Source organism: Psittacula echo, assembly GCF_963264785.1.
Source record: "Psittacula echo genome assembly, chromosome: 4".
Lineage (NCBI taxonomy): Eukaryota > Metazoa > Chordata > Aves > Psittaciformes > Psittacidae > Psittacula > Psittacula echo.
This window is the reverse complement of record NC_137738.1, coordinates 5,872,346-5,895,188: the sequence shown is the minus strand read 5'-3', so window position 1 is coordinate 5,895,188 and position 22,843 is coordinate 5,872,346. Positions and strand designations below refer to the sequence as shown.

Here is a 22,843-nt window from a genome sequence, read left to right as displayed (position 1 = left end):
GCTACAATCACTGGCTTAAATCTTCCACAAAAAGTGAAATTAGCCCCAGAAAACCAGTCATATTTTTTCTGTGGCACTTTAAAGGTTCGTAGTGCAATCAAAATCAATAGGCACTTAATCTTAGTAACAGCATTGAACCAAGCTTTAGTGGACAATTGTTACTTCTGGAAGATGAAGCGAAAACCACTGCTGCCTGACATCAGCTATAAGGTCTACTCTGGCAAAAAAAGTCACAGTCTCAATCAGTTTTAAATCTATCAAATAACTTGGGTTTTGTTGGGCTGCAAAGCAGATTTTACGTTTCAGGATTGTCTGCTGAAGGCATATTGCTTTTAGCTCTTCATAGCTGTGGTTTAGCTCTAAAATAAGAAGTCAAAGGAAGGTAGCTCTACTGGGACAGGTGAGCAACTGCATGGGATGCTCCCGGAGATGAGGGCAGTTTGGGAAACCCATGGGAAAGTGTCTGTGTCACTGAGCCTTTGCCATATAATCCAGGTAAGTATGCAGCTTGTGGAGTTGAAACTGCCCCTGCCTGGGGTCTTGTGTGTCTTTGTAACCCCTTTCTCTGTGCACCAATCTGGTCTTGTCCTGCTTATGTTTATTTGGGCTGTTGCTATACAGATCTGGCTCAGATGTGCTTTGCTTGTACCATCTTCTGTTCCTACCTAGCTGCTTCTTTGTTGATCAGAAGACAAATAGCTTTGGCATTCTAGCATGACTGTGCCTCCTTCTCATGTTTAGCTCACTGCTTGAGGTCATCTCTCATTTCCATCTTTCCCTTTGTTACATGCTTAATTGGTGCTGCTGTGCTTTGCTCTTTTTACATCTGAAAGGTCATGTGCCCCCACATACCCGGTTTTGTTCCAACTGGTGGTGTTCCAAGTAGATGAGAGTCCCACTGTACTTGGTACTACAGACTGGCAATGCTGAAAGCATGAGAACTGTGAGAGTGCCTCATAGAATGAAGGGCAGACACTTTAATTATCTTCTGGTGGAGGGGAATGGGTATGTGTGATAGTCGTCACTTCACTATTTGAGTTTCAGAGATGGGGGATTTAAGGGCACTGCATGAATACTTGCTGAATGTAGGATTACGTTCTTTGGCTTGCTAGTATAAACAAAATAGGTGCCTGGAACTGTTGTATGCAGATACACGGTGTGAAATACGGCACCTGAAGAGCCCACACAGTTCAGTGAATTCATTAAGTTCAAAATGGAAAGGCTGGTATTTGCTGCAGGCAATGCTTTCTTCACCTTTCACCAAGCAACGCTTTCACCCTGATCACTGGGTCCTTGAATGCCGAGTGATTCTGAAACAAAACTTGGTTTAGGAGGTGTTTAGAGGTTAGTATTGAGGATTAGTTTTATAGCAGTTGCTCTAACTTATGGGAAGTAAACTTCGGTTTCAGTCTTTGTATGTTCAGGGGAGTCTGAAATCTAAGATTAAGTTCTGCTCCCTCTGTTCACACTGAATGGGATGTTTGTGTTTGGAAGTGGCTTCTTATAGTTGTGAAACATTGTCTTGATGCAGAGATCTAGCTTGTGCTGGCCAGAGAAGCTCCTTCCTTGAATATAGACACTAGCATGCACCAGCTGTTGCTGTGCAGAATGCTAGGTCAGTCCAGGTGAGTTAGAAGGTTGGTTTTCTCTTGGTTTGGTGTTTGGTTTGGTTTGAGCATTTTTACAGAAATGAGTACTTTCAATTCTTTGTTTTCACTCCCAGTGTTCACATAGAGTTTTACACACTTGCTCGCCCACATTCCTGTTGCTGGACTGTGGCCTGATGTGAAATCAATGAACTGTTGGTCTCGAACAGCCATCGTAAAAGCCTTGGGATGGAATTCAGTGCTACGGAGTGAAGCGCCCTGCACAAAGACTGGAGATTTCTGATGTGAACTGAGCTCTTCCAGCAGGAAATTATTTCAGGGCAGTACAGCCTGAGTGGGTTTGATCAGTAAATGCCTGCCACCAATTTGATATATGTGAAAAAGCAAGTTAGTTGCAGGAAGGCCGATCAGATGCACTGATAGAGACAGGGAAGGAGTAAACTCATTATTCTCAGCTCTGGTGAGGCTGAGTGCTGTATGTAACTGTGTAGTACTACATGTGTAATTTGTGCAGGTGGGGAAACAGGCACTGTGAAAAGCAGCACACGGGTCACATAGTGTCAGATCCGCAAAGTCAGAGGCAGAACAGCCTTGTCTGACAGCTCCTCCCTGAAAATACTTTCATCCTTCCACATGAGGAAGTTCTTGGCACTCAACAGAACAAAGCTTGCCCCTCAGTTACTGTTCAGTGAATGCAGATTGTTGGCAGATAGAAGTTCTAGCAAGGATAGATGTACCCCTTGCTATGGGGTACAGTGTTTTGGCAACCCACAGGATGGATGTGGTGGAGATGCAGTGCAATGCCATCTTTTGAGCTTCTGCCTGGCTTCCTGTTGGGCTTGCTTGGCTGTGCTGTCTGTATTACAAATCTTATTTCACCAAGTCACTCTTGAGTTTAAGGCCATCAAAACTTCAACAGCCTTTCAGGGTTTAATACTATGCTGAGCATCCCCAGCTCATCAAGGGTAAAACTGAGATTTGGGGTTCTCACTGGGATGGTGTTAAGGATTATGCTGGAAAAGAAAATTCTTTGCAAGTCATCATCCTCTAGGACAGAAAAGCAATGGACAAATGCTGTAAGGGGAGGAGTGGTAACCATATAAATGGAGAAGGATGCAGTTACGTGAGCGAGTTTCCTTCTGGAGAGGCAACAAATCTGAAGCTTACTTTAAGTTTCTCTGTGGGTGCGTGACCATATTGTGTTTGACCCTCTGTGTTGGGAGAGCATCCAGGTGTCAGCTCAGTGTGCTGCTGTTCTTGCAGCCATGATAACAAGACTTAGAGGGTGATCGTTTTCATTCAAAGTAGTGGGAGAAGCTGCCATGTTGATCACCCATGGAGGGCAGGGGCCTGCTTCCCCCAAAACCTACCCCTGAAACATGACATGAGCTGAGCAGTAACTAATTGCAGCTTTTATAGCGCCATTAACCTTTAATCACGGAGTCCATTAGTGGACTAAAAGCATTTAAAAACCAGCAAAAAACCCCACCAAACCACATCGCAGGGTCCCACGCAATTGCATTTTGCCACCCCTCAGGACTCCAGGCTGCAGGCTGATAGCAGAAACCCCACACACACTCAAGGATGCCCAGGGGAAAAGATGCTGCGTCCGAAGCTTGTTTCTCGAGAGCATCTCTCTCTCGATAGCTGCCCTCTGCATCAGGGGAGGACTTTTGGTGCTGAATGAAACATAGCTTTAAAGGTCAGCTTATCCATCAGCCTTGTGGGAGCCACTGGGGGAAAACTGACAACCTCGGTGTTTGCCTCTTTGCATGGGTGTGAAGCTGGCGCTGATTCTGTAAATCATGAGGTTAAAGTGCATTATGTCAGACCTGTTCCAGTGGTAACAAACCACTTAATGAAACAGCATTAGGCAAGAGAACTTTTTAACAATAAGCATCTTCCTACACTTGGCACGTTAGGGCGCTTAATCACCCCTCTGGATGGTTTTTGGTGTAATATGTGTAGTAATAACCGGTGAGCTACTTGGCATTTGTATAGCATCAAACAGCAGACTGCTTAGCCGGTGCATCTAAATAATTATATATAAGGAATACTTGTGGAAATTAACCCCTCCATCTTACAGAAATAACCATGGCAATCTGTGTGGAGATAGCACCTATTACTGCCCACATACAGGTTGGTTTTGTTTCCCTATCTAACCCTGAGGTAAACAGAGTGGCACAGAATAGCAAGTGTTTTCTTTACTACTTAATGCTTTTCAGTGGATTCTGCTAATGCGGTTGCATTGGCTGGTTACTCCTGCTAAACTACAGAATTGCCCAGGAGGGAACCATTTCAGAATTGCTTGAGAGCAAGCCAGAAGCATAATGCCTGCATGCATAGAATGCATTTTAAAAGGCAAAAGTTAAAGTTCAGTGGAAATCGCCGGCGATCTGCCTCTCCGAAGATAAAGTTCACAGTTTTCCTTTATCAAATAATTCCAAGGTGAGCAGCTCCTCAAGATGAGGAGAGGGGGAAAAGTAGATCAGTAATACAAAATAAAACCTGTGTGGCTCTATTTCTAAATACATTGAGGAGGAGGTACCAGATTCCTGGGCTTGTCCTCCAAGGTACTTGATCATCCAGACCTATTTTAAGCTCCTTTGCTGTATTTTCAATACGGGTTTTATACAAAAATGTTTGGTATTCAAGGTCCACATCTGCCCTAAGCGTACTTTGCTCTGCTGGTACCTGCTTGTGCTTCAGCTCTTATATGCAGCAAGGCGGAGCTGATCTGAAATGCGATTGAAATCTGGCTGTAAGCACAGTCTGTATTCACCAAGAGAGCTACTTAGTAGTTTCCAAGGTGGTTTATGTTCTCTTCTGACCTTAAACTAGAGTGTGTCCCTGTATCTATGTAGACACTGGAAGAAGGCTGAGGTAGCACACAGGGATTCATCTGTACACGGCCTCTGGCTCCTGCATGTTTTGTTTATCTACCACAGCAGCATAATCCTCCTTTCAGCCTCACACTTGGCAATTAAGGCACAATCTGTCCTACTTAAGATGTAAGTAAGCCTTCAAGTGTTACTTGGGGATTATATTAGGACAAGAGGGGGCTCCTCTGAAGACAGGGTTCCTGCACAGTGGGGTTTGCAGAGCCAGCATTGGCCCTTGTGCTCCAGGGTGTTAGAATGAGGGGGAAGTCATGGGTTCCGGATGGTCTGTACAGAGAGCAGCGGTGGCTTTACCTACTGAGATACTAAATCGGCCTTTTTCACTCGTAAGAAGTTAGCACATGAAGGGTAACCTCTCTCTGTCTTTAAATCAGTGTACAAGTCCGTGCAGGCAATTGTGACCAGAGGGAGGCTGAAATACTTGGAACCAGAGTTTCAGCAGTGTTTTGTTCAGTAGTACTCGGTACTAGTAGTACTCACATAGTGCTTGGGTGACATGGGGTTAGGTCCCTGGTCCTCTGCAGATTCCGTGTGTGATTGGGGGTAAGCTGTTAACAGAATAAGCTCTCTCCCAGTCTTTAGTTCCAGCTGCAGAGCCATACACTTCCTGTGGTATGGAATACCCCTTTGGCTAGTTTGGGTCAGGCGTCCTCTCTCTGCTTCCTCCTGCTTCCTGTGCCCCTCCTCACTGGCAGAGCACGAGACTGAAAAGCCCTTGGTCAGAGTGAACATTACTGAGCAGCAGCTAAAAACATCGGTGTTATCAGCGCTGTTCTCAGGCTGAAGTCAAAACCACAGCACTGCACCAGCTACTGAGAAGGAGAAAAATGACTGCTACTGCTGAACCCAGGACAATGGTGAACAAGAAGATCCTCAAATTCCAGCTGTGTTCTTCAGAAAAGATGCTGACAGTGACTTGTGACAAGCAGTGCATGGTGCAGTCATCATGTGGTACCACACAAGCCAGCAGCCTTGCCTCTGTGGGCTCATGCATCAGGGGTGACATTAGAGAGGAACGGAGAAAGGAAAAAGCAGCACCAATGTCTGGTTGAGATGTCACTGTTAACACTTTGCTGTTTTGTCGTGTTGTTGTCTTCTAGCATGAATACATCCTTTGTGTTCTCTACAAATGCAGAGGTTGTTCCCATTAGCCCGGTAGGAAGCTGCTTGGGTAAGTAATGTATGATCTGCGTGTCAGGGTTACTCCTAGTTGGCTTCTTTCAATAAACGTCTGTCTTCAACTCTTTTTTTCATACACTTTACCCCTCTCTTTGTAAATGTCACAGCAGGAGCCGAGCCTTATCTTACAGGTGTTGGTTTTGCACAGTATCAGGATCTGAGAGACTTGGCTTTGTTCTTGTGGTGAGTGAGGAGGGTTTTGGAGGTCAGACACATTGCTGGGGGCTCTGTGTGCATAAATATAGAAACAAAGGCACAGAACACAGATTTACACATATATTCAGATCTGCATTCCCAACTCCAGTTCTGCATTAGGGCAGCCCCACAATTTACCAATATGGTCTAGGGGGAGAAAAGGGAGCGGGGCACAGCGGTGGGGCAGACAATCAAAGCCGCCCCAAACAAACAGAGCCCAACACCTCACAGCTCCCCAGGCTGAGGGTGCTGAGTCAGCTCCCAGACTTCTCGTGGCAGGCAGCAGTGCTGTGGTCATTCTTTGCTCTTATGTTCTGCTGTGCTTGGGTGCTTGGAGGAGCCTTTGGGTAGTGCAGGAAGTCGTGGGCACGTTTAAGCCTCTGGGGCTGGGGGAAGCAGCAGGATGGGAGCACTGAGGCCTCGAGGTGTACGTGGTGCAGCCTCAGAACTCTTCTGTATTTACACGTTTCCCATTTTAATTGGAAATGAATGAAGTTAAACAGCTGAAACAGGGTGGAGGAGCAGTTGGCTTTGTACCGAATACAAGCTTCTGACCTCAGATGCTCTGGGCACGACCTGGCTCTGCACAGGGTGAGGTCGCTGCCAGGCACTGCTGTGAGGAAAGGGAAGAAAAAGCTCCAATCTGTCAGAGAAAAAGACCTCTTCTTAGCTCAGCTTGTCAATGGATAACACATTTTTTACTCATTTGAACTGGTTCACGCTGAATTCAGTCATTAGTTTGTAAACTCCTGTCACTGTTTGAGGCAAACGTCATAAATACTTTTTTGAGGCCAAACCCAACCTTTTCTCCGCTGCAGTTTCCCATGGGAGTTTCGGTGGGACCCTGACCCTAAGGTCGTGGGCAGGTGATTGCTTTTACGTGTGATAAGGCAGCTCTTTGGCAAACATACATTGCCTTGTGCTTCCTTTGGCAGGGGGCACTGGCTGGAGGGGATCTGTTGGTGGATGCAGGCTCACTGGCTTCAGGGCAGCTGGGGCTGAGGGCACATTGATGCGTAAATCTGTGCACGCTTGTGTAGACTTTGGGCACGGATTTTTTTCCTGGCCTGAGTAGTAGAAAGGGAGGAAAGGAGAAAGGAAAAGCTGCTTTCCTTTAATCAAATAATTAACAATAATAGTAATATTGGACAGCAGGGTTTGGTTTTTCTCCCCTGAGTCTTGCTCGTGCTGGTGCTGAGCTATCCTGTCCTGACCCTAGGACAGCTCTGGGTGTAGCAGCCTGTGACATGCTGTGAATGGCAGGATTGGAATGTGCGTTACCCTTGTCACTGCTTAAGGCTTGTGGGTGGGCTGGGTTGGGTTAGCCTGGTGGGGTTTGCTTTTCAAAGGTGTGAGAAACAAAGCGCAGCCGGCCTTTTGTCTTTCCTTAGTTTGTATTGTTGCTTTGGGCCGCAAGCTGTCAACACCTCCTTGACTTGTTGGCCACGTTTAAATTACTCATTAATGCTCAGACTGCTTTAGGCAGGGAAGACCCTGACCAGTCTGGAAGGCTGCATCTTCACTGCATCTTCTAATGGTTAAAAAACCCATCACTTTCTCTTGCTGGCAAAAGGAAGTTCGGTGTGCTGGAGAAAGCAGCAGTAAACCCAGCTCTGCTTGGCTGGCAGAGCAATAAGCTTACCTCCCTGGAAGACTGCACGTTCTCACAGTGTGTTGTGACCTCGCTGAGGATGCCTGTTATGCAGAAGAGCAGGAGCACTTTGCCCTTCTTGCCTCTTCTTGAACTTTGTCCACTCGGTGAGGATTGATTATAAACCCAAGGGCTAATTATGCTGCTTCTCATTTCACTGAACAAAGGTGTGTTGGCAACACCTCTGTGCTGTGGCCAGAGTCTCTAGGACAAGACGTGTGAAGTGAAATGGTTGAGGAGGAAGCGAAGAGCTTACCTATAGAGCTGAGTGAGAAGGGGGGTGTGGAGAACAACGGGTTTGTTCAAAATGAGGCTGTTGATGACAAGGGGACCAGCTCCAGTACCCAAGAAGAAGTGCCGAAAGCGTGCACTGTTGAGGTGGATGCAGCAGCTACAGAGGAGCCGGTGCTGAAGCCTTACGCAGGGATGCCGAAGGAAGTGTTGCTCAAGTTCTCCAGCCAAGCCCGGTACAGAGTCACCAGGGAGATTCTCTTCTGGCTCATAACTGCCACTGCTGTCCTGCTTGTATGTGCCACGATTACCATTATTGCTCTCTCTCCAAAGTGCCTTGACTGGTGGCAGGCTGGTCCTATTTACCAGATCTACCCTCGTTCCTTCAAGGACAGTGACATGGATGGGAATGGGGATCTGAAAGGTGGGTGAATTTCCATTCTTGGTATGTGCAAAGCTATGTAGCAGTTGTCTGTGTGTATATGTCTATATATCTGTGTGTGCATGTGCAGATATATATATATATGCATATATATTGACAAAATCACCATACAGTCCAATTGAGAAAGCCACCCTAATGGAGAAGGGAAGAAAAGTTGTCTGACTAATCATTAATGGCAACTCACACTGTCCTGAATAATGCTAGGAATTGCTTGCTCAAGTTGCTAAGTCTAAGCCTGGAGTTTGCATGTTTAGAGGTGGGGATGAGGGCAAGAAGCAGCACCACTGCCATCAGGGTGAAGTATCCCTACAAAACTGAGGTCACGCAGGAGCACAAGTGGTGCTGAGCACTTTGCAGTGTTGCGTTGGCAAGTGTTTTCCTTAAGGAAAAGTGACTGAGGGGAAAATAAAACTGACAAAGAGGAGAGAAGGATGCGTTACTTCTTCTTCATGGCCTGGGTGCTTTTGAGCTCTTAATGCCTTGAGAAGGTGTACCCCATACCAGGAGGCAATGCCACTTGCCAATACCTTAGCTGAGACTGAGGAAGAGAAGGATCAACACTATAATGGGCCATTTCTAGACAGGAAGCCCCAGCTGTAATATGTTCTGCTGACAAGTGAAGAGTAGGAACTGTTTCTGTAGTTACGTGCCAGTAGTGGTGTGCCAGGAAGACAGGAAAGATTTGGGTTTAGAAATGCTAGGGGAGGCTGTAGTGAGGTGCCCTTACAGCAAACAACAGAAAAACTCCATACAAGACCTTTCCTAAGGCAGGGAAAACCTGCGGTCTTTGCATTAAAATTGTGCTTCCCTTTGGGTGGTTCGAGGATTAATGGCTGTTCCTTTGCAATGGGAAAGCAATGCTGTTGCTGCATTTTAACAAAATACAGGAGTTTTCCAGAAGTGAGAATTAACTTTATTAAATCAAATTGTAAATATTTTTACGATGCAGAATAGAGATCTGGTTTGATCTGATGTTCTTTAATTCCTGCTTTACCTCCTTTGTAAAAGTGGCTTTGAATGGTTCCATTCTGTGATCTTCTATCCCTGAAGAAACATCACGATTGCCGTGGCACCCCTGAAAACAGGGGTTGGTTGTGCATCCAAGGGACCTGTGTACCCTCTTTGTACCCACAGCAAACTTATTTCACCAGTATATTTTGTCTTCCTAAACAGACAATGCTCTGTTCTTTTAAACAGGTATCCAAGAAAAACTTGACCATATTACGTATTTGAATATAAAAACTATCTGGATCACCTCTTTCTATAAGTCCCCCTTAAAAGACCTTGGGTATGGTGCCGAAGACTTCTATGACATTGATCCCATGTTTGGATCAATGAGCGATTTTGAGAACCTGCTTGCAGCCATCCACGACAGAGGTAAGCTGCAGCTCTGAGCAAAATAACTCTTTTAAGACATTCATTCAGACCATACAGGCGCACCTCACAGCGCTGGGTTGTGATCTGAGATTTCAGCTCACGTATCTGGTGATTCCCCCATGGGGGTGTTGAGCAGAGGCAGATGGAGATACCGGTGGTAAGTCTGCATCAGCTCCACAGCAACATGAGCCCTGCCATTGCCATTTCACACCCATGGGCATTGGGGTAGTGCTGGGAGCAGGACTGAAGGTGCAGGGAGCTACAACAGCACCGTCAGGCTGCTCTGTCCTCTGCAAGGCACGCTCCCCACTGAGGATGCTCATGGGTGTTGGGGCTGATGTGCTGTCTGTGCTCCCTGGTGGGTATGGTGTGGGCATCCATCGCCTGAGCTGAGGCGTGATTGGTTTTGACTGAATTTTATGACTGATGGCTGCTTTCTGAAGCAGGCAGGAAAACAATTACAGGCTTGGGAGGGAACATACGCTTCCTTCCTGTGACTGCATCCTTGGTTGGTGTCTTTATGCCTTAGACCAAATGGTTTGCTCCAAAAGGTGTTTCCTCTTACAGCTGTAGGGTGAATGCGGAATGGTTTGCCAGGCCCCAAAACATCTGGGGTTTCAAAAACTCTCTAGTCTTAAGAAAGGGTGAGGAAGAACATGTGTTCACTGATGCTAGACTGATGAGATGTCTTTCCCATCTAGGAGGTGTGGGAGACAGATATGAAGCCAGAGTTAATGGAAATGGTTCTTAACAGCAGAAATCTGATTCTTTTCTCCCTCCTTCTTCCCCTCCCCAACAATGGGCTGGGAGAACAGTACCAGCCAGATGTGTTGCAGCTGCCTTCAGGCTCTAGTTAGTCTGCGTTGGTAGTTTGGAGCTTTTGGGGTGTTTTTGCCTCTCTCCTTTGCCAGACCTCTGGGATGTAAGAAGCCAAATCACTTGTGATACTGCATCGAAACAAAAAGAGATGAACTTTGTCTGAAAAGCCTCCATGTAAATGGTTGGTTTATGGTTTGACTTTTAAGGGCTAAAAGTGATAATGGATTTAATACCAAACCACACCAGTGACAAACACCAGTGGTTCCAGCTGAGTCGCAATCGCACCGGCAAGTACACAGACTACTACATCTGGCAGGACTGCGGCCAGGCTGCGGGTTCCATCACTCCTCCAAACAACTGGGTAAGCACCGGAGGCAAACACCAAGCTGATTGCAGGCGGCCACATCTCAAACCCAGCTGTAACAGATCTGTCCCAGTGTGTGCTGGGTTGTGAATGCCTGCAAGACGTTCAAACGGATGTTACTCAATGAGCAAGCGCAGATTTAAACCATCTCGGGGCGAGCGGTTCCTCCTTCAAACAGAATTTAACGAATTGCTTGTGTTTCTTTACCTGAGTGTTAAACCTTCACTCCTTAAACACAAAGGGGACGATTATGCACAAGTCGTTCACACGTGTCCCCTTCTGTGACGGGGTGCTTCCCTCTAGAAACTTCCTCTCAGCTCCTCTGCAACCACGGTTGGTGGGGAGGGAAACAAATGAGTGTGTTCTTGGCTTTTTTCCTTCTTCTGGAAGGTGATCGGGCCCCAGAATGTGTGTTGCCTGTTTCAAATGTATTTACTTGAAGTCTGAACTGATGGGTGCACGATCAGGAGCTTTTATGTTCTGAAAACTCGAGGTGGAATGAATATTTTGTACCAGCTTGTGTAGCTTCTCTTTAAACTTAGTATTAAGAGTTATCCCAGCCTTTGGAATCTTCTATTACAGAGGTTTTGACAAAGTTAACATCTTACCATGCTGACTGTTGGTGGTGCTTCAAAGGGGTAATACCAGATTGCAGAAAGCTCAGTTATTTTATATAAAATTATATTTATATATTTATATATATTTTTATATATATTTATATATAATATGTATTTATATATATATATATTATATATAATTAAAGCTGGTTTTGGTAAGATTTAGGAAAAACAATTCCAAAAGCAAAGTTCTCACCCATGTTTTCCCCTCTATTCTGAATAATTCCCAGTGAAAGCCTACTTAAAGAAAAAAAGAGAATGAAACAGAACCCTGAGCAGCAAATACACATGGTAAAACACACCTAAAGGGAGAGCAATGAGTGGGAGAGGGAAATGTAAAACCGAAGTACAAACGCTACTCAAAATCTAGTCCACTGATGAGACATTTGGTGCTTTATTACATGCACCACAGCTTAAAGTGTATGCATAAGAGCATGTTTGTTAAACCGGGATTCCTGATTATCCTCCTCCCTTACCCGAGCAGGTGAGTGTCTATGGGGATTCCAGCTGGCAGTTTGACGATGTGAGGAATCAGTGTTATTTTCATCAGTTTGGGAAAGAACAGCCGGACTTAAACTTCCGCAGCCTCGCTGTCCAACAGGAAATCCATGTAAGTACGAACCCTGCCGCTGCGCCAACAGCAAAGCAGCTACCTGCACTTCATTTCTCTGATGAGTGTAAATTCTGTAGCACAAACATAGCTGGAAGAAATCCAAGGATTGCAGCGTATGTAAGCCATTGAAACAAAAAGGTGTCCAGGCAAACAAGAAGTGTATAAGCAAAACTCAAGCTTTGTGCTGTAATGCTTCCAGTGCGGAGCCACTTTGCTTCAAGTCTTTTTAATTTAAAAGCAAACAAGCACACGACTAAAACCGTCCTTGAGCGGAAGCATTGGCAGAGGGTGCCGTTACAGCCCTCTGGACTTTACAAAGGTTCAACTATGGCATTTTTTGCTCTCTTAAGTCCCCTGCTCTCACAATTGCCCGGCAAGATCTTGATGGGGTTTTGGAACTGGAGATTGCTCTTTAAAAGGCCCTCCCTTTCCCCTTCCCTTCCCACTGAAGGCTATCTTAAAATTGCTTTGATGCTTCAGGAGCCCCCTGCATTTCAACCTAACCTTATCTGCAAACTGCTGATACTTGCCCCTCTGTAAATCAAACCTGTCCTTCAGCTCAAATAGCTGTTCCCACTCTTGTTTATGCTTACTTATTTTCCATCTGTGACAACATCCCCCCACTCTTGTTTATGCTTATGTGTGACAACATCCCTCTTAAGCTTTTGTTAGGGTAGATTAAATGGGCTGGGATTTTCCAGTCTTTCCTGAAGTGAGAGGCTCTTCATCCCTTTGTTTAGCCCCTACTTACTCCTCATAGGTTTTTCTCAACTGTGGATGGCCAGAACTGAACAAACTGAACAGAAAAGATGTCTGGGCAGAACCTTGCAGTGGTGTAGGTACTTCTCTCTCTGTGTCCCAGGATTGCTGTTCCTTGCTTTGAAGTTGGTGCTATTACTCAGATAATCCAACATGAGTGCTCCCTGGAAGCAGTTAACTGCTTTCAGCTCTAGCCTCCATCAATAGCTAAGGATGAAGGCACTTAGGTGGGTTTGGATGTTGTGTCAACAACAGTTAGTGGAGGGATTGACATGGAAGGTAGAGCGGCTCTCCCACTGAAGCCTGTGCTGAAACAGAGCTAAGTCACTCAAGCTGAGATGAGTCTTTGTTGATAAAAGGAGCTGTGAATTAGCCAGTTAAATGTGGGGCTGGCACCTGGTTTTAGCAAAGAGATGTTTGCATTTTCAGGAAAGGGAGACAATGCCGATCTGAATCACAAGGAACACCTGGGCTTGTGGATAAGGGGCAGATAGTGAGTTTCGGTCTGTCTACACCTCTGATGACTTTACAGTGGAGACACATGGACAGCAATCACAGCAAGAGTGCCTCACCAAGGCAAGGTGGCGGTGCTGTGATGAAACCTCATGTCCGTTTGCACCACATCTCCAGGCAGACAATGTGGAACTCCTTAAAATACGGGGCAGTGCGCCTGAACATGGACAGTTGATGCTTTTAATCTTTTTAATATGGTTTTTCCCCCTTAAAAGTTGTACCCCATCAGCTACTTCAAGTGTTTTGATTTAGTCCTTCAGTGTTTGCTACTTTGTACTGTAGAATTCTGAGGCATTTCTTCCGTGGAAGCCTTCACAGCTGCCCACTTTGTGCTGGTCTCTGTCTCTATGGGGCCTCCCCCCTCATGGCAGGCACTGCATGTACATGGAGAAATGAAACACATTCTTGTTAGTGAAGGCATGAAATGAGGCTGCTTTTGCGAGTGATGCTTGGAGAACTCCACAAGTAACCTGTCTGTCTTGATACTTAACACCACATCTTGCCACTTGCATCTTTTTTTCCTAGCATTGCACATACTTTTCAGTGCTCCTGGCTAAATGGCTTTTTAATGGTACTTGAGACATTACTGAAGCTCCAGTAGCAAATGGATGCTGCATTTCCTATGCAAAGAGATGAAACAAAAACTATGAAGTTTGGCCTGGTAACACCAACCTATGGTAAATGCTTATGAGCATCATTAATTGCATGTTAAAGAATAATCCTTGTCTAGTGCCTTAATTCAAAGCCCTGTTTCAGAAGGGTAGGTGGACTGAGCAGCAAGCAAATGGACTCTTCCAGACGGTCTCAAGTCTTTGGTTTAGCCACAGGGCAATGAAACTCAGCAGCCAGCACGTTGTAGCTTTCTTGCATAAATGAGTACGATATCAGTACTTGATACTTGCACTGCTGATACCTGGTGCTGCCTCTGTGATGAGCACTCGTGTAAGCAGGAATTAAGGTTTGGTGGATTGGGTATTGGACAGACAACACGAGAGCTGCTGCTTTCAGCATGGCTCTATGAGAAAGTACGACTCAGCAAGGCGGAGTCTTTACTTGCCAAACAAAAACCTGTGAAGCTGGAGTGTGGACTGGTTCTGCTCCAGCCCACTGAGACAAGTGTACGTCCCACCTTAAATAAGGGCAATTCAATAGCTGTCTTTAAAAAGCAGTTTTTGTCCTCAGATATAGCAGAGTACCTGATCTACAAGAACATTTACAGAAACAGCTCAGGAGGGACTGAACTTCAGAGTAGTTTAAAACTAGAGCAATTAAAACTATAGTAATATAATAGCTAATGAAGTAGGATATAATTTTACTGATAGTGAAATTAGGAACTGAAAGCAGTTAACTTGGATAAAATAATTTTCCATGTGCCTGCAAATCAACAGATAAGCCTGCAAATAACATAAACATTTTGCATCAAATGTTTTAAGAGCTCTATTATATAAAAAGAATATTAATGGCACAAGGTCTGTGCAGACCAGCATATTCCTGCCTATTTGAATCAATGCGTTCTAACTGTGCGCAGCCATGATGGGTGTTCAGCAACAGCAGCACTTAGCCTGAGCCCAATTGTTTTGATGGATGAGATCAGAAATGGCTTTTAGTAAGGCATGGCCTGGCTTTGGTCTCCATGGGAGAAGTTACAGGCCAGTCTTTTTTCCTTTATATGGGATGAAATAACAAGACATGCTTTATTTAGACTTCAGTCTGACTTCTAGTAAAATGTGAAGTACAAATTACAAAATAAATCGTTGCATATTCATACCACCTAACAGGTTTAGTTTTCTTTTCGAGTATATACTATTTTGAATGCAGTGGGCTCACTTGGACTTCTCAACTTCTACCTTCGTCTAGGACATCATCAAATTTTGGCTCGGCAAAGGGATTGATGGATTTAGTTTCAGCGCTGTGAAGTACCTCCTAGAAGCAAACCATCTCCGAGATGAGCCTCTAGTGAACAAGTCCCAGAATCCAGTAATGTATATGTTGTGTCTTTGCTTTTGGCCTGTATTTGCTACTGGGGAGAGCGTGTATGTTTTTACTCTTTGTTCTTTATTGTGGCTTTAAGAAGACTGATAAGTGGTGTACTTTGGAAGGTGCGTGGCTCTTTGCTCTGCAGGAGCATGTACAAAAAGAAGCCCCTGAGCTGAAGTGTAGGTCAGTGAGATACCTGCAAGCAGGAGCACCATGGGTGGGAGCAGAAGTGTCCATACACACTTTGTATTTCTGTTCTGACACTGTTGCCTTCAGTTTTCTGTTTCAAATAATCTGCTTTACAATTTATATTCTAAAAAGACCAGTTTTGTGATTTTAATAGTTCATTGGTTGCGTTTGGGGAGCCTGCTGCAGGTGGGCTCAGTTGCTTAGTGCTGCAGTCAGTGGGCCTTCCCTCTTGAAGGATGGAATACAAAATAATCAGCCCTCTGCTGTATCTTTACAGCTCCCAAGTGCAGTTCAGCTCTGCACTGTTAGCACTGATATGCTAAACTCACTTCAGTTAAAACATATCTGGACTGGTGCATTGTCTCAGGAAAAGATGGAAAGAATTTGGAGAATTCTGAAACCTAAAATATTGGTGAACTAATGGGAAATATTGTATCCTTCCTTAAGGAGAATATCACTGCCTATTCCCAACTCTACCATGACTACACGACCACACAAGTTGGCATGCACGATATCATCCGTAGCTTCCGTCACACTATGAATCAGTTCAGCAGTGAACCTGGCCGATACAGGTAATCATTATTGCAGCCAGTGAATTTTTCTCTAATATTCATCAGCTTCTTCCTAGGAATAAAATGTTGGTGGTGTTTTTTTGTTTTGATTTTTGTTTTTTAGTACCATAATATGCCATAAAAAGTTTTTTCCTCAAATGCAACTAGCGGTGCATAGGCTGTGCTATCACTTCCCCTCCCTTAACCTGCTGACAACACTCTTCCTTAATGGAGGCCAGGACACCATTAGCCAACTTTGCCACAAGGGCACATCATTGGCTCATATTCAACTTGGGGGATCCCCAGGACCTTTTCTCCAAAGGAAAGCTTGGAAGTTGCTGGAATGGAGTGTGTGGATGTGGATCCAGAAAGATAAGTCTTTGGTCAGATACTTACAGCCTTGTGTTGACTCTTGAAGTTTCCGAGGAGAATTTCTCCTTGTCTGCTTTACAAAATATTTTTCTCTGTATTAACCTTTGTTTGATGGGGAATGTGATTCTTAATGCAGTGTTATTTTATATGAATGTCCAACACCATTCCTAGCTTCTTTCTGCTCTGTGCAAAAATGGTATTTGTATACTCCTTTGTAGATTTATGGGTTCTGATGGTGATGACAAGGAAGACATGGAAGCAACAATGATGTATTATGGAACAACTTTTGTCCAAGAAGCAGATTTTCCTTTCAATTTCAACCTAATTAACATGAAAAATCTATCAGGCAACAGTATTTTTGAAGCTGTCAATTTGTGGATGAAAAACATGCCTGCAGGAAAATGGCCAAACTGGGCGGTAAGAGTTCTAGACCAACTCTGATAAGAAGAGCTTGTTCCTATAGTTCATCTATGGGTGATAGTTCCTCTTATGGAGATAGAAACCTCCCCTCCCCAGCTGATTTCAGTGGGATCAGCAGCAGGCTAAGCCCCTGGCTGTGCTACAGTAGATAACCATGTGAAAGCCTCTGCTGCTGTAGTCACAGGTGTTGGTGCCAGCCGGCTGCCTTGCCCTTTGGTTAAGCTACACTCCCCGTGCAAGGGTGACAGAAGGGAATTTATAGTCATGCCTCTCCCTCAGTGTAAAATGGGGCATTGGCTTAAACCAGCAGCGAGGATGGGATCAGTACAATTATCTGTGGCCGTAAGCTGACTTAGTGCGATGAACTTTGTAAACCTCCTGGGGCCAGGAAAGAACACAGCTTGCAGCTAAGGGCAGTTAACCTGAAACCTCGCTGGGAAGCACATCTGGGCTGTTCAAGAGATCTTTTCAGAACAAGCCCCACCTTCACACAGCAGAGAAAACGGCAGAAATTGGGGGGAATTGTAATTGTGGAGAGTTGTTATTTGTCATCTCTCCTCACTCCTGCCTCGTGATGCTGGCAGGGCTTCTGTGCGCTAAATTACTTCGGCCAGAAGCTTGTATTAATGGCACCAAGATAAAAGATAGTTGCCCTCACAGGCCTGGAGGGGAAATCAAAAATGAAAGAGAAAAAAACCCCACTGCCTTGTTAAAATTAGTTAACCCATTTCACATCTGCATGGACATTTGCGTTTAACAAATGATGTTTCCTTCAGGTTGGAAGCCCTAACGTTGCTCGGCTTTCATCTCGGATTGGGAAAGAGTATGTCAATGTTATGAACATGCTGCTTTTAACCCTCCCTGGTACTCCAGTAACTTACTACGGTGAAGAAATTGGCATGGAGAACATCGCATCAGAAAGTGTAAGTGAAGAGCGTAAAAACTCTGATCCTGTTGTTGGTTAGTTCCGAGTAACAGAACTCTCAAAAATAGAACTTGAGTTAACCAAACCAGTCTTTATCACTGTTAGATGGTTTTCTGTGTTCCCCATAGCAAAACCATTGCACAGCACATGCCCAGGCCAGAAACCAGAGCCAAGGCCCTGGTGTGTGTCTGAACTGCTAGACTGCAGTCATGGTCCCCAGTTTCTGTCCTCTGCCAGAGCAGCAAGTGCCAATACCAGGCCTGGGCTAGTGCTTAGGAGAGGTGCGTTGCAGTCATCCGAGGAGAGAGGAACCAAGTCACTTTCTCCTTCCTCCCATGGAAGTATCCTAATTGCTGTGTCAAAATCCATTATTTCCTGGCTGCTACTTAAAGGAAATCAGAGTTCATGACAGATCGTAGCTACAGCTGCCATCTCCTGCTGACTGCAAAGGCCACAGTCCTCTACAGCATGCCTAAGCTCTGAAGAAGGCGTCTCCAGAATGGGGTGGGAGTACAGACCAGCCCTGCTCAGCACTGGCTGGTAGCAAGCAGAAGTGGCTTTTGCTTGTCCTGCAGGGTTTTTTTCATTTGACTTTTAGATCCCTTTCTACAAAGGATTTAGGTACCTCAGCCTGGGAGCCAGGCATCTGGCTCACTTGATCACTGCTAAAAGTAACGTGAAGATGTTTCACACTGTGCTGGCCTGTGTAGCTTAAAAGCTTTCACATTCAGCCCCTGTAATTCCCTGTCTCTTCTGTGATCATACCCAACTTCTGTTGTGTTTCATTATCCACGATGCATGGGCATGATTGGAAAAGGTCATGTTCAAAAGGGAATGGGTCAGCTCTGCCTCTCATGACTGTATTTGAACACCACAAAAACACAGTCCTGTGGCAGATGCTGGCTTCACTGTATAAAGTCTCCATTAGGGAGTCAGCCCCAGAGATATTACCAGTGGCGTTGGATGGCTCTGCATCAAAAGGAATGAGATACATGAACAAGCACAGGATTGCCACTAGGTTTGTCCAATTCAGATGTGAGATGATTCTCTGATATAAAAGGAAATCTCATTTCCTCTGAGGAGCACCTAGGCCAAACTGTCTCCTGCACTTGCTCACTGCTCACAGAATGATATTCTTCAGTAAAGCGGCGTGCCATCAGCTCCTCAAGGTTTACTCTGTTACTGGCTGCCCTGAGGTTCTCTGCTTTCTAACAACACAAAACCACTGAACCTGGAGAGGAAGATTCCCTGATTAACGGGAGTCTTAGAAAGACACAGAGTATTTGCTCAGGGTATAGTTTCTAGCCACAGCATTTAAAATACTTCAGGAGAAACTAAAAGAGGTAAAGATGAAAGGGAGTGTTACCAGTGCTCAAAACTTAGGATTCTTTTCCCTGCTTTTCAGAACACGCTAAAAGGAGAAACCCATTATTTATAATGTCACAAAGCAAAGTGACAATTTCTTTTGTTGAGCTGCTGTTCTGACAGATTGTATTGAAAAGTGCCCTTTGTATGAAAACCAGTTTTCATAGAAAACAAACACTCCAAGTATGTGCAACATATTTTATGCCCTCTTATATCATTAAATTCAAGTGTCAGATCTTTTGGCAGCTCCTCAATAACAATGAGGAAGCTTTTCCGGAATTTTTCTGAATTCTTTGAAAGAGAATTTCAGCCTTTTCACATTGACACTTTTCAATCAGCTGAAGCTGGTTTTCAGTAAAGTTTTTGCACTTGGAAATAATTTTATCTTTCTAATGCAAGCAATCCTGCCCAAACCGTACCCCTTGCAAATGTAAGCCTGAAGAGTTCTAAGGTGAAAAGTGTGATGGTTACAAAAGAACAGACACTGAAGAGTATTTGAATTTATTGTGATTGTAACATTATCTCTTCTTAGGACTCATTACCATGTATTTGCTCACCGCATGGCTAGATATCCATCAGAATATCCTAGCTGTCATTAGTAGACTTTTATCCAACCATCTGTTGCAAAGGGAGACAACCCTGGTAGAGCCATTTGGGAATTCCACTTTTTACCCATCACTGCAGTATCCATGAGACCATCCATTCTCCATTTCAGTAACAGTTCTGATTCTTATGTACTCTTTAGATTTGGAGCAGGATTACATCCTCCTCATTAAATTTTAACTTAAACTAAAGGAAGCAATACTGAGATGGTGATCTTTTGGAAGATGTGAGAACATGCTGCTTAAGGGGTAAATATACTAATCACCACTTTATTTTCTAGGTGACCTTTCCAGAGAAATCCCCCATGCAGTGGGATGGCAAAGTTAATGCTGGTTTTACTGAGGGCAACAGTAGCTGGTTACCTGTTAACCCCGACTACCAAAGTGTCAATGTTGAAGTAGGTATCTGCCTGTCTGACAAACTGATGCTCTAAAAATATCTTACTGTATCTATTTTGCTCCAACTCCTTTTACTGAGTGGGAATTGACAGTTGAGAATAAACTCAAGGGAAGAAAAAGCACTGAATCCTCACAAATTCTACTAGAAAAGGAAATCCTTGCAGCAGCAAAGAGCATATGTAATTTACATTAATTCAAGCAGAGCAACTGCAATTATGATGTAGATCTGGCAATTTGGCTCTTTAACACTCTTTTAACCATTTTAGTATCAGTTTGGAATCTGGTTGCTTTTGTTTTGTTTTTTTTTCTTTTAATTTCTATTACCATGGAAAGCACTGGCCTTGTAACAAGAACCATAGACCATCTCTTAACATAAGCAGAACAGTGAATTGAACAGATTTTGCTGCTCTCCAGCACTGACCAGAATTGAAGACAGAAAAAATAAATGTAAGTCAGGAAAAATATAAAACACAAAACCAACCTGTGGCTGCAGTAGATAAGACTCAATGAAAAAAGCTCAGCATCAAGTTTTGAATGGCTGTGGCTTTCTCCTGTATAAACGGTACTCGAAGGACACCATGAGAGGAAGAAACAGTTATTAACGCTGGGGAAATTCTGCCATGCCTCATAATCTCTGTCTCTGCCACTCCATAAATGCCAAGGAAGTGCATGTGAAAAAGCAGTTTTTCAGTGGTATCTACAGACAAATATGATAGAGATAATTGTCAAAAAGGACTTCTAATAGGTGTGTTCTCAGGAGGCTGGGTGGGCGTGAAAGGTAAGTAGCATTTCCTACATTCAGTACAAAGACATGACACTGTTAATGCTGGCTGTTGCAGATCCAGATGACCTGGTCCAACTCAACCCTGAATTTGTACAGAGAGCTAACTTCACTTCGCAACAATGAGCTCCCCATTCATCGGGGCTGGATGTGCTACATCTGGAATGACAGCAATGTTTTTGTGTATGTGAGGGAACTGGATGGGTTAGACAGAGTCTTTCTGATGGTTCTCAATTTTGGGCAGGAATCAACAATTGACCTGAAAGCTGTCGTTCCTAACCTTCCCCCTAAAGCTACTGTAAGACTAAGTACTAATTTTAGCAATGCTGGTAAAGCTGTCAATACCAAACAAATTAAAACTGAAATGGGAGAAGGCCTCATCCTTGAATATAAAACAGCAAAGCCTGTTCATAGTATGAAAACTTTTCAAACAAATTGTTTTGTGGCAGAAAAAGCCTGTTATTCCAGTGCCTTCGATTTACTCTATGCAACCTGTTAAGTGCAGGAGTAGAAAAACCAAGCTGTTGATTTAGAAAGCATTGGTTTCAGGGAAGTGTTAAAAAATTTCACTTTGTCTTTTAAAACTTCATCTGTGTACAAAATAAATGTCCTGAAAATAAAGCAGATACTAAATTGTCTTGCATCTGTACTGGTGATGGAAAGGAAAAAGTATGGTACAGACTCCCCCTTAAGGTCTGTAGAGAATAAAAGTAAACCTGCCTTAAAAACTGTCCTGTTTAAGTGCATGTACTTCTGTGAGGAAAGAGAACAGGTACTTCCTGGGTGCTGTCCTTATGGTTGCTGGTCATTAAGAGCTCCTGCAGAATCTAAAGCAGTTCATGAAGTAACTGTAAAAATGGCTGTAGATTTGTAAAACATACCCTAAAGGAGTGTGCCTATATTTGTTAAAATAGGTAAAAGCAAGCAAGTCTAATACAAAAAGTTGTGATGGCTTACCTCTTCTCTCAACTCTTAGAGCGCTGATTATCCTCAAAATTAGTAAGAACAACAATAAAGTATAGCAAATACGCTCAATTCTACACTCAGGACTGCATTTCCAATTGATTGTCTCACACCACCTCCCCCCCTCCACATCCTCCGCTGAGTTAGAGTGCATTTGCATTCCTCGATTCCTTTTTCTACCCAAGTAGGTAGGTGAGGTGGGCATATGTTAGCTCAGAGTAAGCAACTGAAACAACTCTACTGAATGTCACACTTGTTCACAGGTTTTTATCTCCACTGGGTGTATGTACATTATACCTACAGTGACACAAAGGAAGGATAAGCATTTGACTTAGTGCAATCTGTTTTGGACATAAGGGTGACCTGGGGAACTCTGTTTTGGTTTGAGGACCTTATGGCTGCTTAGTGTATTTTTCACTAATGGCACCACTAGCTGCCCCAAACATGTGTCTTAACAAAGAATGTGCAGCAGTTTGGTGCCTTGCTCAGGGCTCAGCTCAGTATGAATCAGGCTGCTTCAGTGGGGTTGTTCTTTGTGTTTTATCCTCCGGAGAAGCTCTGGCATCTCCTTCTGGGGCATTCATCTTGTCTTCTGGAGGACTTTGGCACCTCTTTTTTTAAGATTACCATGCTAGTTAAGGTAACTGCAAGATTTTGAATCTACTCACATGAAAGAGTTCTAAGATTCCTGTTCTTGAATCTTAGAACTCTAAGATTTAAAAACTAACTCAAAAAAAGAACCATTTCTTTTTTGCAGTTTTTCTGATCCCACCATATGATGAGTACACTATGGCTGCAGTGTAGCTAGGAAGGGCAATAGTCATCATCATCTACACATGGGAATTAGTTTTACAAGACTTCTAATCAGCGAGACTACTAAATCAAATACTTCTTGGAAGTTTTACTGCCTTGTGCAAAATGTGGTTTTGAAAGAGAGGCCTTAAACTGTCAAGGCTGTGAGCACGAAGTGTATATGCTTCACATGTTGGGCTTTATACACTAACCATTGTGCTCCAGGGAACAGTGCTGCAC

The 22,843-nt window shown here is 44.1% G+C and overlaps 1 protein-coding gene across 1 annotated transcript; it reads left to right on the top strand.

Moving 5' to 3' along the window:
- Positions 1–7,760: 7,760 nt before the first annotated feature.
- On the top strand, positions 7,761–21,347 carry SLC3A1 (solute carrier family 3 member 1; the record flags this gene model as incomplete). Its single annotated transcript, XM_080615279.1, has 10 exons — positions 7,761–8,187; positions 9,403–9,582; positions 10,608–10,762; positions 11,867–11,992; positions 15,125–15,244; positions 15,881–16,005; positions 16,575–16,773; positions 17,553–17,699; positions 19,950–20,066; positions 20,907–21,347. The coding sequence occupies 10 exons, from the start codon at positions 7,761–7,763 to the stop codon at positions 21,345–21,347; spliced, it is 2,037 nt and encodes a 678-aa protein (XP_080471405.1).
- Between the last annotated feature and the right edge of the window lie 1,496 nt (positions 21,348–22,843).